At 42.2% G+C, this 16,306-nt stretch overlaps 1 protein-coding gene across 1 annotated transcript in view; it reads left to right on the top strand.

Annotated features, from left to right (window-relative positions):
- Window positions 1–5,236: 5,236 nt before the first annotated feature.
- LOC146784245 (beta-centractin) overlaps window positions 5,237–16,306 on the top strand; it is a 57,102-nt gene continuing 46,032 nt past the window's right edge. The window contains exons 1-2 of the mRNA XM_085634749.1: window positions 5,237–5,430; window positions 12,267–12,331. Of these exons, the coding sequence (XP_085490875.1) occupies window positions 5,383–5,430; window positions 12,267–12,331 (113 nt within the window). The 5' untranslated portion in view covers window positions 5,237–5,382. The remainder of the gene's footprint in view (window positions 5,431–12,266; window positions 12,332–16,306) is intronic.

Here is a 16,306-nt window from a genome sequence, read left to right as displayed (position 1 = left end):
GTATCAACATAAGATTGTACTGAGGAATGATGTTATTCCTGTTTGTTGCAAAGTTAGGAATGTTCCCATTTCAGTGAGGGATGATATGAGAAAAGAAATAGAAAAGCTTAAAGATTGGGGCATTATAGAGGATGTTGAGGGAACAGAATGGTTGGCCCCAGTTGTAGCAGCTCGAAAATGTAATGGGGACTTTAGGCTTTGCTTCGACTTGAGGCAATTAAATAAGTGTGTTGTGGTGGATAAATATCCGTTGCCTAACATAAATGAATTATTAACGCTGTTAGGTGGTGCGAAAATTTTCAGTACAATAGATCTTACTTCGGCATATCACCAAATAGAATTGGAAAAGTCTTGTAGAGACTTCACTTCTTTCATAACACCTTTTGGGACGTATAGATTTAAACGGAGGCCTTTTGGCTTGGTATCAGCGTCCTCAGTCTTCCAAAAGTTATGGAAAGTATCCTTCATGGTCTCCATGGTGTTTACGTGTATCAGGATGATATTTTGATATATGGGGATGATGTAAGTCAGCACGATGCTCGCTTGAAATCAGAGTTGAAGAAATTGTCTAGCCATAATTATTATTATTATTATTATTATTGAATTTGTTAGGCGCACAGCTACCCTATTAGGGTTTCCCGGCGCAGGTAAGTCTGAATCAGACTAAGTAACTAGGCCAATTGCTGAGTGAAGATCCAGGTCTTAATGTCTCGGCGAAATTTTAAATAAGAAGGTTCCTGCTTCACATGATTAGGAAGGGAATTCCAAAGTTTTGGTCCAAGGTATGAGAAGGAGCGTCCGCCCATTCTTGTCAATTTGAACCTGGGAAGAGTCAGGTTACCCTGGGCGGAGGAGCGCAGAGCGTGTTGCGGTGTGTAAGGGCAGATGAGTTCCCGTAAATACACTGGAGCTGCACCTTCCTTTATTTTGAAAATATGACAAAGAGCTTTGAATTTAATGCGATTGCCAATGCAGAGTCAATGGAGATCCTGCAAAAAAAGGAGTAACCGAGGCTCTCCTTGCAATGTGGCAGAGAAGGCGTGCTGCAGAAGTTTGGACCATTTGCAGTCTCCTCAAAGGTTCCTTATTGCAGCCTAAGTAGAGTATGTTTCCGTAGTCCAATCGAGACATGATAAGGGATTGGACTACATTTCTTTGTGTGGAAAAAGGAAGCATCCAAATTATTTTGCGCAGCCATTTTAGTATGGAAAAGCAGGTACCCACAGTGCTCACTGCTTGTTGCCGCATGGAAAGTTGACTGTCAATAATGAAACCTAAATTACGGGCTTGGGTTACCGGCTGAGGAAATAGACCCATTTCTTGAGGCCAATGAGAATAGTTCCAAAGATGTTTATCTTTCCCCAAGATAATGACCTCCGTTTTGTCCCCGTTTAATTTAAGGCAGTTGGTATTCATCCATTTCGAAACTTGAAGCAGACCATTCTTTAGAGAAGATATCGTATTGTCTTTAGAAGAGGATAAGGAAAAAATGATTTGAGTGTCATCTGCATAGGAGTATAGGGTGAGCCCTGTGTCCTCAACGATGGAAGCTATTAAGGCAGAAAAATGAAAGTTCAGAACAAAGTCAATAAATTATTTAGGTCCTAACATTACTAGTGAGGGTGTCAAACCCAAATCAGATTTAATCAATACCATACAAGAAATTTATTCTCTTTCGTGCAAGAGCGAGCTCATGAAGTTTTTAGGTGTAGTTGAGTATTACGCAAAGTTTGTGAACATTTTTTGCAGATTGTGCTGTAAACATGAGGTATTTATTGAAGAAAGGAGTCGATTTTGTATGGTCTGATTCCCGTGAAAGAGAGTTTATTGATATCAAAGAGAAACCTAAAAGTGCCCCTTCTCTGAGTAGCTTCAACCCTAATTCAAAGTCTATACTCATCACTGATGCAAGTGAAAAAGGGTTGGGTGCAGTCTTGCAACAAAAGGTTCTAAAGGTATGCAAACAATGTTTTTATCACGGACTCTTAAAGATCCTGAAACCAGATATTCGGTAGTGGAGAGAGAATCTCTCGCTGTATTCTGGGCTATTAAAAAATGTTAATAAAATCTTTGGGGCACTGACTTTGAAGTACGAACGGATCATAAACCTTTGACTGAAATATTTAGCAGGAAGGGTCTTGATTCGATCTCTAGTAGGATAACCAAATGGGTAATTGGACTACAGGAATATAATGTTGTAATAAAATATATTCCAGGTATAGAGAACAAGGTGGCAGATGTGTTGTCGTGTCTTACACCAAAAACTGTATCTGATGAAGTTGACTTAGAAGAAATTGAAGAATGGGTTTGTGCGATTGACTATGATATAATTTGTGAGAAAAGATGGTGTGATGAAATGGCTCAAGATGTCACTTTGAATGAGGTCTTGAATCTCATTAAGAAAGGCTGGAACAGTAACAAAGAGGGATCAGATTCAAGTAAAAAAATGTGGCCATTGCACAATGAATTATCTGCTGACAATGGACTATTGTTTCGTGGGATGAGGTTAATTCCTCCAAGTTCTCTCAGGAAGGAGCTCATTGATTTAGTGCATTCTTCTCATGCTGGGTTAACAAAATGTAAAGAGAGATTGCATATGACATATTGGTGGCCAGGTATGGATAGGGAAATTGAACGAATGTTACGTGATTGTATTCCATGTTCATTAAGTGACAAATCGAAGTGTACACATGTTCAACCAATGGCTTTGAGAAGACGTTCCTCCAACCCTTGGCAAGATATAGCTTTAGACATTGTGGGTCCTATACATAGTAACGGTACACAAACTTTTATATTGGTTGTCATTGATATGTTTTCACGTTGGCCTGAGGTTTTCTTTTTACATACTATTGATTCTAAGCATGTCATTAATTTTTAAAGAGTCTGTTTTCAAGGGAAGGGATTCCTGAATCCTTATTAACTGACAATGGGGTTCAACTTTCTCTGAAGAAATTAGGAATTTTCTCTCTTCAAAAGGAATTACTCGATAAAGTATGTTCTCTCTTTATCATCCCGAGGCCAACTGAATGGTAGAGAGATTTAACAGAGTGATCAAAGAAACTATTGCTTTAGCAAAGTCTCTATCTTTAGATTGGAAGTCTGAACTAATGAAGAAGATAGAGGATTACAGGTTGTCTCCTCATTCTACAACTGGCAAGACACCTTTCTTACTGTTACGGGGTAGAGTTCCAAACACAGATGTGGAACCTACGTGAGTGAATAAGTATGAAGTAAGTATGGGAAAGGAAAAACAATGTGATAATTTTTTAATTCAGAAGAGAGAGGAGGAGAAGGCTAAATTAAGGAAAAGTTACTTTGATGTGAATGAAGCTGTAAGGACGACTAAAGTGGTTGTGGGTGATATTTTGATGATTATCAGGTTTGATGGGAAATTCTGTTTCGAAATTTATGAAACCGATAAAAGTAATCAAAGTGTTTAAAAATGCGGTGAAGACAGAAGATCATCGCATTTGGAACCTAACTAGAGTTGTTTTTGTTAAAGGAAAGATTAGTCACGACTCAAATGTAAGCCTAAATGGAGATACACCTCATGATGGTGGTAAATGTGAAATTCGTAGCTCATCTAGGTTGTGCAAAAAAAATCTTATCTTTCTGACTATGTATAATATGTTCCTGTGGTTAGATAAAGAGGGGAGGTGTGTGGTGTACCCCTTTGTATGTGTTGTTCTAGTCATGGAACTTTCTTATGTCATGTACAGAATCTTTTGAGTCAGAGAGTTATGTCGTAGAATTCCATGAAAGCTTTTGTAAGTAAACCTGAGCAGTTGATGTGAAGACCTGCTGGTTGATGGATGGGATTCTTGGTGGAATAAACTTAAGAAGAAACAGCATACCTGTGTCCTGATTTATTACTGGTATGCTTCATCCTGCTTCCGGTAGTTTAATTTATCACTGCTTTGAAGTTTCAACGTGGGCTCTGCTGGGGGGAGAGGGAATACTGATTAAAGGCAGCTCGCTGAGTCCTCTGTATTTACTGAGCGAGCCACTGGTGTACATGTAGCTCTTCTCTCTGGCAGCATGTTTTTTTTTAAATGTGGATCGGCATGAGGGGCAGAAATAAAGTGATTCTGTTCCTCCTGCTAGACCATGGCAGCAGCAGCTTATCTGCAGTGATGTCCTTTAAATTATGAGCATCTGGTGCCATTAAAACAAGAAACTAACTTTGTCTTTGGTTTCCTGTCCAGAAACAGAGTGAGGGCGGATGGGGCGAATAAAAAAACGTGACTAAGGGCAGGGGCTGAAGGGGGGGGGGGGGGGGGAAGAAAGACACACATTAGAACAGGTTCTGCAACTGGGATGGGGCGGGTGAGAGGAGTGGAGCAAATGAAAACACTATCACTCAAAGATAAAGAAAAAGTAGCTCCTAAAACGGAATCAGTAGATGGAGACAAGTACTTGGTCCATACTCTGGGGGAGGGCCAAACACAAAAAATAGGCATGATGCATGCATGCCATCGACAAAGGGAAGGAAGGATACAAGAGCGTGGTTGGAGTGAACAAATGGTAAGCCTATGGGCGAGGTGAAGCCTACTGATTGTATACAACATGTCTCACACAGACCTGTCAGACCAAGACCTAAAAAGTGGTCTGCAAAACTTACATAGTTCCGACCATAATAACTGGCCATAATCTTTGTACGTATGCAGCACCGCTCCAAATGTACTTTCATACAACTTTCACCGTTCCTTCTCTTGCATACAACCCGCTTAAGGTGTAAGCCGCCATGTACAAGTATCACCGTCAGTTTGGTGAAGTGACTGGATGACACGGAGAATCACATTAGACAGCCACTAGCCACTCATTGGCATGATGATCAAAGAAGGGAGATGTAACGCGCAGTGACGTACTACTGCGGGTCATAGCGATGTGAAAGTAAGGCCGCGCTCTTGGAAATTAGGAGCCAGTAGAAAGTATAGACATTTAATTAACCCAACGATGTACTAAATAAACTCTAGAATGAAAAGAATACTATATCAAAAAATGTACTAGAATGTAATATTTTTTAGTCGAAAAAGTACATAAAATAAATAATTCCGCATTACTAGTGAACATTCTTGGTAAAGCAAAATATATGAAGTAAGAATTGAATGTCTTCATTGTATTACAAACCAGGACTTCTACTTCTTCAAGATGGCGGCAAAGTTGAAAGTAGATGGGTTTTTTTTTGTCGCTCAGAAAGCCACGCCTTTATAATTGGCGGCCATATTGGATGGACAATTACATCCCGTTCCCTTCCGTAATGCTGTATGTTTCCCAATGTGTGATGGCGGCTGAGATGTCTTTCTCCGTTTATTAGATCAGTACCGGAAGCGGCGCCTGTGCGGGGATAGAGCGGGTGGTAGGCGGCTAGAGCGACGCAATATGGCGTCGTACGACATCATCGCCAATCAGCCGGTGGTCATCGATAATGTAAGGAGGAAGGGTGGGGCCGATAGGGTATTAGGTGGATGATGGGAGGAGGGAAGGGGTGGTATTTTGGGTGGGAGACAGGTGTTTGTGATAACATGGGCGAAATGGGTGGGGTACCAATGGGAGCAGGATGCCGAGTTTTGCACACAGAAGAAACAGATTAGCTGTAGGATGAACTGTCAGTCACCGAACAAGCTGATTCAGGGGATGAGAAGATATTGTGATAGGGATTTGATGTATCAACATTTACTGACCGGCGTGGGTACTACGAGAGGCCAGAGAGAAAGGAAACACCCTATTACTTAGTATTGAGGCTATAAAGAGCGAACAGGCTAGTAAAGATGCACTTAGTTGTCCAAAGAGAACAAGGTTCTTATTTGCGAGGGGTCCAAAGGGCCAAAATTCATGATAACGACTAGGAGGCGTGGAGAACTGAGAAGCCACATCACCCAGTGTCCTGTAGTATGGGTGGATGTAAATGGGACACATCACCCAGTGTCCTGTATTATGGGTGGAGGTAAACGGGCTAAAATGCCCACTAGCAGTAAACGTGTGGGTTCTAAAGAGACGAGAAGCACATAAACACAAAGATACGATAATATCGAGGTCTAACCACTCCCAGGAACGGAAATGATTGAGGAGTTACGCAACGACTAGCGATGGGATGTAAATGACTCATATTTGTTTAAACCACTTGATACGAGGTCACTTCGTCCCTGAATATTCAGACGCAGTTAAGTTAAGGCTGCCAAATTGGTCCTTTAAGCAAGCACATTTAAAGTACACATTAGAATAAAATGATTTTGGAAAAGGAAACCCAATAACTGCAATGTGACAACATTTTGGTAACTTTGGCTGCTAAGAAAAATACAGTGTCAGAAGATCTGCCCTTAGGACTGGGTGGCATGGGGTAGAAGAGTTGAGCTTTGGAGGTTAAAGCAAAAGAAGGAACATTACAAGAGCAACCATTGTCATATAAATATATATCTATCTCTCTCCAGGCACGCATGAATGCTGTTGCACAGCATAAGCATAGAAGTGAAGTGAGCAGACCAAAACATCAATATAAGAAATTATAAAAATACAAACCACCTCTAAAGTGGGATTGGCACTAAGCTCCACACAGCAGTTTGAGGGTATCTTGTCCAAAACAGCCGTTGGTCTGGCAAATTTAAAAATCAAAAATGATCCATCAGCCCAAGTTGTCTGAAGGGTGTTGGATGCCACTGGATTATTGCTCTCACAATTAGTACTACTTGGGTAATTAAATCCTTACTAAGTAAATACAAATAGTATACCAAGTGAAGGAATCAACTTTAGAGACTTATCTGGATTGTAAGAGCCCTATAGCAATGCACAACTCAAATACTGTCATGGAACATAGGCGAGTCAAAACATGGGATGTCTTGCTTGACCTTTTTTTTATGTGTATTTCATATAATGTGCAGAAACCACAGTGCGGTGAAGCTTTGATGTTTCAGAATTTCTTGGCTATTAGCAGTTATCCTAAATTGTCGGATTTATATAAGTAGTGGGCTAGGATTTCAAGGGAAGGCTGTTAAAAGTGGCCACTAATCTCTACAAATGTCTGAGCTTCCATTGGTTCATGAAAGATATTAGGTAAAACAATATTCTTAACTATCTACTCTTCTCCCAGAGTGGTAACTGATTTGAAGTTCTTGGGTAGTATTTTGTCCACTATCAAGCAAATAATTTCGGTCTTTGTATGTGACGTATAGGGGAGTCTATGCAGAGAGGAGAGTTAGATGGGATGTTGCAGTGAAAACACAGTTTTATCTGTAGGGCCATTCAGTCATAAACACATTCCTTAAAAGAGCATATTGCTTAAGGCCGTTCATGTTCTTTATTGTGGTGGGGCTTGTACTACAGAAATTTATAGCCTATCGAGTAAAGCACCGTATTTTTCTGTTTGGATAAAAAATAGCTTTTGTGAGATTTTGGTACCTAAATTCAGACATAAAATTAATTTGAAAACACTAATGAAATCTCCGGTAAGGCCAAATCTCGATCTCGATTGCTGTGGAAAACAAGACATAAAAAGGAATTACGGCTTGAGGTAGAAAAAAAACAAACAGGATAAGCCTTGGTCTCATCTACATAAGGTATTAAAACCAATGATTCAAATATATTTTGGAAACTAGTTGAATTTAGTAAGGCTAGCTAGAAGCCCTTATTTTCACATTAATATAGATTCCTAGAATAATTTTGTGGGGGACCTGGGAGGGTTTCATCGCAACAGGGAGTAACAAAAGTAAAAATTGACATAACTGCAGCACTTGTCTGTGTCCACCTTGACTTAACAGGATAGCTATTGCATTGACACAAACTATTTTGAAAAATTGGACAAAGTTGCTTTTTCTTTTCTAAAAAAGATATAATACGTAGACAAGTGATCCATCCAGAATGGGAGGAATGCGTTTTAGTTAAAGCCTCTAAGTTAAACAAGAATAATGAGAAAAACCAACAAAGACTTAGCAGACCCGACTCCGGACTCCCAGACCCAACTCTGAAGCCAAGAATGCATTTATGAAGAGGGGGGGTGGCACACCCCAAAACACTCATTTGAAGCTGTGCCTCTGGACTAATGGTTTTTCGGTGTTTATCATAACTATAGTTGTTCTCTTTACGTACTTGTAGATAAGTTATTTTTCTCGTTCATAGATACATCACTGGCTGGTTGTTAAGTTTATTGCATGTTATTTACAATGTCATGCTCTGTCTGGTCTTCTGACACCCACCACGTTCTAAAGTAAGAATTGGTGGCTTCATTTCGAAGTCTTTGGTGAGTCTGGTCCGGAAAGAGTCATTTAACTATCCAATCTGCATGTTTTGCTATTGGTGGCCCTGGAACTCCATTGGTAAATGACAGAATTTACCCAGGATACAATTCAGTAACCATTGATTGTACGGGAACCTCCAAAAAGGACTTGCAACTTTTTTGTATGGCCTGATGCAAAGCGCCATGGCATCAGAGCTTCTTAACGATCCTCTATCCCATACTGACCCACACATGCTCACCTCATTGACCTCGCTGACGACCTCGCTTACTTATCCCGCAAAGCATGACCTCAAAAACAATGCCTCCTGGGTCACCTTCAACCTCTACAGCGAAGAAAATATCCTAAAAACACTCACGACTCTGAATCCCTCCAATCACTTTATTGACCCTCTCTCAGCAGCCCACCTAAAAGACTTCATTCCAATGTTAGTGCCTCAATGGACTAGGATCATAAACACTTCCCTTCTCCAAGGAGCCATCCCAGATATCCTCAAAGCTGGACAGGTTACCCCCATCCTGAAGAAACCTTCAGCGGACCCGTCTGACCTGAATAACTATCGACCTATATCCAACATCCCTACCCTGGCCAAACTATTAGAAAAATGTGTCCACAATCAGCTTGGCAACCATATAGACCACTTCAACTTGCTCGATCAATTCCAATCTGGTTTTTGGACCGGGCACAGTACCGAATCAGCCATGACCCACATTATAGATGACGCATTACAAATATTGGACGAAAACAAAGCTTGTTTGCTAATCCTGCTCGACCTATCTTCGGCCTTTGATACCGTCAAACACGAAAACCTACTAGACCTCCTGAAAGATAGATTGGGACTATCTGGAACAGTTCTAAATTGGTTCACTTCCTTCCTCCAAAACAGAACACAAAGTCAAGATTAATCAATCTTTATCCAAGCCCACCCCTGTCACTCTAGGAGTACCCCAGGGCTCTTCCCTCTCTCCGACACTCTCCAATGTGTTTATGGAACCCCTCACCGTGTTTCTCAACTCCTCAAATGTACAATATCACATGTACGCAGACGACACACAACTCTACATTAAGGTCCACTCACTTGAAGACTTCAAGGGCCATATGTATGAAGCCAAATTGCAATCGCAAACGCTGAAATTCGCAGAATTTCAGTGTTTGTGATCGCAATTTAGGCAGTGTGCAATGTAGCACTCAAAAACCCACTCGCAAAATAAGGAATCGCAAATTTTGCGATTCCCTATTTTGCAAATGCATTTAAGTAATCCCAAATTGTGATTCCTTAAATGCAATGTAGGAAGCACCCAAGTTGTGTGATTTTGGCTGAAGGAATCGCAAATTACTACCAACTTCAGGTTGGTGGTAATTTGCAATTTCTTGGAAAAATGCACCTTTTTGCATTTTTCGAAGTGCCATGTGGCGCCCATATGGGCGCCACATGTGCGCACATGCTTATTTCAGGGGTGCAACAGGGTGTCCTTTTGACACCCTTGCAACCTTGAAATTGCATTCTCAATTTGCGAATCTCTAATTGGGAATCACAAATTGAGAATGCCTTCCATTTCATTCCTATGGGCCTTCTAGCTCATTGGAATGAATGGGAAGGTATTCCTTTTTTGGGAATCTCAATTTGCGATTCGCAAATAAGGAATATGTAGGATTCGCAAAATATTTAGCAAATCCTACATACATTGCATTTTGCGATTCCCTAAAAATCGCAATTTGAGAATCTCAAAACGCGTTTTTCATACATATGGCCCCAAGTCCCTTAATTCGATGCTACAGAAAACACAAACCTGGCTCGCCAAAAACACATTTAAAGCGAAACACCCTCAAAACAGAATTCCTCCTAATTGCCCCGCCCCAGCCAAACAACCACCTAACTGCACTCGACGGCCAACCTCGAATTATAGATTCTGTGAAATCACTAGGAATAACTTGGGATAGTAAGCTTAATATACAGAATCACATCAGCGCCGCAACGAAAGGAGCACATTTTCAGATGAATACTCTGAGGAGATTGAAACCCCTCATACCCGCAAATGACTTTAAACAGGCAGTTCAGACTCTTGTAATTCCCAGAGTGGACCATGGGAGTGTCGCTCTCTGCGGCCTTCCCAAATCTACGACTGTCCCCCTTAGAGCCTCAATCAACTCAGCCGCTAGACTCATCACAGGCTCCAAAAGAAATTCTCACATTTCCTCGGACCTTCGTGCCCTCAACTGGCTACCTCTCGAAGCCAGAATCCAATAGAAAATTGCCTGCATGACACACAAGGCACTGCTCCACAAAACCCCAAGATATCTAGCTGAGAAATTGGTACCATCGGGTGGTACCAGAACTACCAGGAGTTCCGATAACCTTCTACTGAAACCACAACGATTTTCCTAGAAGAAAACATACAACCGTACCTTCTCAGGAATGGCCCCCAGGATTTGGAACGCCTTGCTTCCGGACACGAGACTGAACCCCTCCACGACATTTTTCAAAAAAGAAGTGAAAGCTATCCTTTTGGCCAAATTCACCTGAACTATTTTTACATTCATGTATATATGTGCTTATCTATATTAGCTAGCATTACTGTATTTATCTAGCTCACAGTATTTTTATGCTTATGTCTACCACCTATATCCGCCATGAAAAGCGCTCTTATACCCGCAAGGGTCTTTTTCTCGCTATACAAAACACTCAAAATAAAAATCTCGGGTGATGTTGCCTTTCTTCTTGGATACCATTGGTCACCATGTATGGGTTTACTGTACTGTTGGTCACTTTGTGTGAGGTTGTGAAAAGGTCAACATGTATACTATTTGCAAGGTGGGCTACTTGACTTCATCTCTCCTTCTGCTCTTTGCAGAGCTCCCTCCTTTGAGTTTGTGCATAATAGCATCTTTCAACAGTGCTGTGATCACAGTACTGAGAAAATGTAATCCGTTTATAAAAGCTGCCCATTTGCCCTAACTCCAAAGTGACTGCGGTCTGCTGGAATATTACAGTGCCTGTATCTGCCTGATGGAACAGTGATGGATGTGTTTTGTAACCTTTTATAGAAGATTCCTCCTACGCCGTGGTAATGTAGAAGCAGATTTCCTCATCTGGAGGAACATCTTTTCGTAGTAAGTGCTTATGTACTGCACACCAGCTTGCAGAAACAGCCTATTAATTTCATGAAGAATGTTATGTTGGCCTGTTGGCCACTCACTTTGCAGAGAGTGTACAGTCCACAGTGTGTGGTTCTTTGCATCCTGCAAAGATTGTCAAGGCTGCTAATACTACTGAAGTTTGCGTGGGATGTGCTACACCAAGACTGTGCTCCACCACGTTAAGGAGAGAGAACTGATCACATAGATCCCTGATTGACATGGACTGCTGCGCTCTTAGAGGAGAATTCCTTTTCATCTGAATTTCTCATGGGATTGATTGGAGGGAGCTAGTTGTGGAGGCCTAAAAAGGTTAAATACTCTGGTCCGTGTCCTGTAACTCTCATTTGTGATTGTCTTGTCTTAAAATGTAAAAGCAGAAAAATGCTTAGCTGTTTTCAGAATAACTTTTTGAGAGCATGTAGAAGGTCTCCATCCCATCTAGAATGGTGCCTTAACACAGTAAAGAGAGGGTGCTGAACATGGTAGCTAATAGTGAAGCCTAGCCGAGTTGGATCCGAGTTCCTGAGGTTAGTACATGGGCAACCCTGTGCTTGAGCTTGGCTTAAAACTCATGTGGTTGGTACATGGAAAGACCTTTTCAGCACACTAAACTTGGTTCAAAAGGTTTATACACCAAAGCCCCTATTGCTGACATTGTCCGAGATATATATGAGAATGACTCTTTGGGGGCCTTGTTGGTGTGGTTGGTCTACTTTTACAATTGAATTTACATGAAATCAGCCTGGGCTCAAAATTTCCTTACCTGAGGGGGGTCGTATTCTTGATCTTGGCTTGGGTTTAAAGGTTTTTTTGTGAGAAGCAATCAATGTTTAATGATGCTGGATCAGCTGTATGTGTTGGTTCTTCTGACTCCTAACCAGTAACATTTTGCTTCTGCAGGGCTCAGGCGTTGTGAAAGCGGGGTTTGCTGGAGATCAAATACCCAAATACTGCTTTCCAAACTTGTAAGTATGACCACATCACTTAGACACAACTCACCACCATGTTGACACAGTTCTAACAATGCAGCCTCTAGTGAATAATAGCTGTGGTTTGCAACATTGACGGTCTTACTTTACCACCCTGACATCTAAGGCTGTCCGGGAACAGAGCTTTCATTTTGGTAGTTTACTGTAGTCACTGACATCTTGAATAGGAAAGCCAAAGTATTCTTACTGTGCCTTTTCCACCCAGACCTTAATCTTGAAATGCCTGTGTTGTATATGCTAACTTTGTTTGCTGCAAACTGAACCCATGCTAGTGCAGTGTCCAAAATGTTGAAGTTAAGGTTTATTTAGTTTGGTGAAGTTTGTTGCAGATGCAAAAAAATTCCTCTTGCCTAATTATTGTCGATTAGCAATACAGTTTTTTTTAAAAACTTCAAATTATGTTTTTTTAAAAAAATTTGTATTTTAGGTAAAACAAAACATGCATGACAACTGGCTTTAAGCATTAATGCAACACATATAAATGACCAACTTGGGAGGGGATCCATGTGTGACTCCTTAACCCTTCTCCCCAACCTAAACTTAAGGAAGGCGCGAGTCAAGAACACCAGAGACTGGGCAGATGTTTTCCCTGCAATAAGGACGATGGAGGTAGTGCTATGAGTCATGTGTAGGGTACCTTACAGAATTGGGAGGTCCTAGGGTTCTCTTGTGTGCGTCAACGCCCTCAAGCGTTAACTTGTACTGTTGATTGGGGGGTATGATAAAGGCCGGAGGATTTGACAGCTATAGTTGTGGACGGCCCTCAAGTGAGGAGGTGTAAAACAGGCATTTACGAATCGTGAGAAATTGTCTATTAGCGGCTGCAATCTTGAAATTGTGTTTTGTCTGGGTTAGTTTGTTCATTAATAGCTCCCTCTCCAGGAGCTGCTCTACTTAGTCAAACCCTATTGCTCCACATGGAGAGGTCCTCTTTTTTCAAAATAAAACTATAAGCTGTCTTGCCACCCCAGCATGTGTAGCATCAATTCCCAATCTTGTGAAATCATTCCCTACAGCTGATTCTGTTGCGTACCCAATACTTTAAGTCTTGGAGCTGCTGCAATGGGAAAACCAGGGGTCCTTTTAATGTGCCCCAAAACATCTTTCCAGAATGTCTGGACGAACGAGCAGGAACACCAGATGTAGATAACAGTTCCCCTGTCATTTCCGCTCCTTCAGCCATACGTGTGTCCTATACTTTGTTGTATTTTGTGTGAGATGCTTTGACAGGTCTTAGGAGTGCCTGTTGACAACTACGACCATATTATTATAATTTTTAAAAAATTGTTTTTATTGGCATTTGTCATAAGATAACAATACAATCACCTTAACCTTTTAGGTAAGAGGGGAAAGCAGTAGGAAGGAAAAAGCAAGGGTATAGAGAGGACGACAGCGGGGGAGGCCAAAGGAGGGGAGCCACACAGTTCACAATCTGAAGATATGCATGATGCATGTGATACAGTCCCATTTACAATACAACCAGAAGAGATAAATATTAAAAGCTGGAATATAAAGGCAGTGAGTGGCTTCATGAACATGTAGTTGTACCGACTGTTACCATGAATAGTTTGTATCTGATAGGTCGTACCCATTCCACAAGGCCACTGAAAATTGGACAGTACCGCAGTTCAGTGATGTGCTAGGATATTAGAGTGGACAGCTGAGTGCTATTCTGTACAGAGTTTTCCCTCTGGTCAATATCTCCTGCATCCAGCATATTTGAGTCTTTGTGACAGAGAAAGTAGAGGAAAGGCTCCCATATATCTTTGGGAAGTGAACTTATTGCCCATTATCTCACCGTAGTCGGTTAACTGCTCCTTACAAAAAGATACCTCACTCAGCCATGCCTGTATGGTGGGAGCAGGTTTCCAACCCCAAACCATAGCCACCCTGCGTTTGGCTAAAAGTAACAACATGGCGGTGAGTGGCAGGTATGTCCTTGATGTAACCCAACAGTCCTACCAGGGGGGTGTAAGGGGATAAGTGCCCAATGATCATGTGTATGGTCGTATATATCTTCTCCTAGAAGGTCGCCACTCTCGGACTTTGCTTTGCACAAAAATAAAGAAGGCTTGAGGTGAGATGCAATGGAGACAATGCTAATCAAGGACCAGCCCCATTTTGAAGAGTTGTAGTGGGGTGTGATAAAGGTAGTGAAGAAAGTTAAAGTGTATTAAGTGCAGCCTGTTGTTTGGGGAGTGTGACTCCAACTTACGGCAGCAGAACGACCACTGCTTGTCCGTCAAGGGAGGCTCTGTGTCCGCTCCACACGTGCTGTCGGAGTGGCGATCGGTGCAGTGGATTGCATATTGTTGTGTAGGCAAGTTATCAGTTTGCATGGAAAAGGGGAAGTGAGGATATGTTACAGTGCAGGGAGAGGTGGTGGAGGAGATGGGAAAGTGTTGTTTACCGCACGACAGGCAGCCCTGAGTTGGAACTATAGAAGAGTGTCTAGTGTGATGGGGGTCAAGGGTGTCATAATTTCTGGACATAGGTCCGAGAACAGCCTAATGTGCTGCCTACTGGCACTTAGGCTGGCGCCCCTGTCCTGCAATGGTGGAATTTGGGAATTTTTAGCAAGAGGAATGGATAGGGCGTATTGACACGATAGCCCTGCCAGCTTTCTCAAACTCTCCCATGCCCAGCGCGTACATGCGACTGTCTCTATTTCCGCCCTCTGAGCTTCTTAATGCAGATAAAGCGCTGTCGACAGTGGCCACAGGGATGCATGGTCTGGCTCTATGGCTGTGTGGGTCTGAAATGGTGTTGGGTGGAGCCAGTAACAAAGAAATTGAGCTTGGACGCACAGTGCATATAGCTCCATGTCAGGTCCTCCCAAGCCGCCCTGTGCAAGTCATAAGGTGAGGAGTTTCCATGAGATGCACAGTTGTTTACACACCCAAATCATTGTTACCAAGTAGGATCTTAGACACTTGAAAAACTGGACTGTAAGTGGAAGGGGTACATTAAGGAAAAGGTAGAGGAATTTGGGAAGAACAGTCCTCTTTTCTATTGCATTGCGTCCCGCAAGGGACAGAGACCGTTTGGACCATGCTTGAAATCTGTCTTCCAGCCAATCGACGGCTCAACCATTGTTTGCACGGCTAAGCCATATACCAAGTACGAACCGGTTCTGTAGCCAATATTGGAGGATATTGCATGTTGAATGGCAGTGTACTATTCATGAGGGGGGAATTGAATAGATTTGGACCAATTGATATGAATGCCTGAGTACCCACCAAATCGCACCACTCTGCGCATCGAGGGGGCCAGGTTCTTGTGTTGGTCACATGTGAGAGGTTAATATCATCTGCATACATCGAGACCACCAGTCCCCTAGTGGTGAAGCCGATGCCCCTGTTCGCGAGGCAATGCCCGACTCTCACCGCTAATGGCTCCATTGCTATTGCAAAAAGGAGCTGCAGCAGTGGGCATCCTTGTCGCATGCCACTGGTGATCGAGAAGGGGTCTGAGAGTAGCCCATTCAATCGCACACTAGCAGTGGGGAGAGTGTAAATGAGTTGTATTTGCCTAATGAATTAAGGGGTAATGCCGAAATGTGCGAGAAGTGAAAAGAGATATGCCCATTCCAGGGAGTTGAATATTAATGTCTAGAAGGGCAGCAGTTGCCGAGATCTGGGGTTCCAGGTTGTGCATTAACTCAAAGATGGTGCACAGGTTGTGCGACATAGTGACCAGGAATAAAACCTGATTGATCGGGCCTAACTATTGATGGCAAGGGAGGTAACAAGCCGTTTTGCGAGCACTTTGGCAAAGGTTTTGTCTGTTTATTAAAGAGAGGAGTCTGTATGAATCCCAACGGTCTGCCTGTTTGTTCGGTTTAAGGAGCATTATTATAACCGTCTCTCTCAGCAAGGGAAGCATGGAACCTGTATCCAATCACGGTTTGCGGAGCTTTCCCGCAAGTGTCTTACCCAGGGTGTCGACCTC

The sequence above is a fragment of the Triturus cristatus genome, chromosome 11, assembly GCF_964204655.1.
Source record: "Triturus cristatus chromosome 11, aTriCri1.1, whole genome shotgun sequence".
Taxonomy (NCBI): Eukaryota; Metazoa; Chordata; class Amphibia; order Caudata; family Salamandridae; genus Triturus; species Triturus cristatus.
This window is presented reverse-complemented; position numbering and strand designations above follow the sequence as displayed.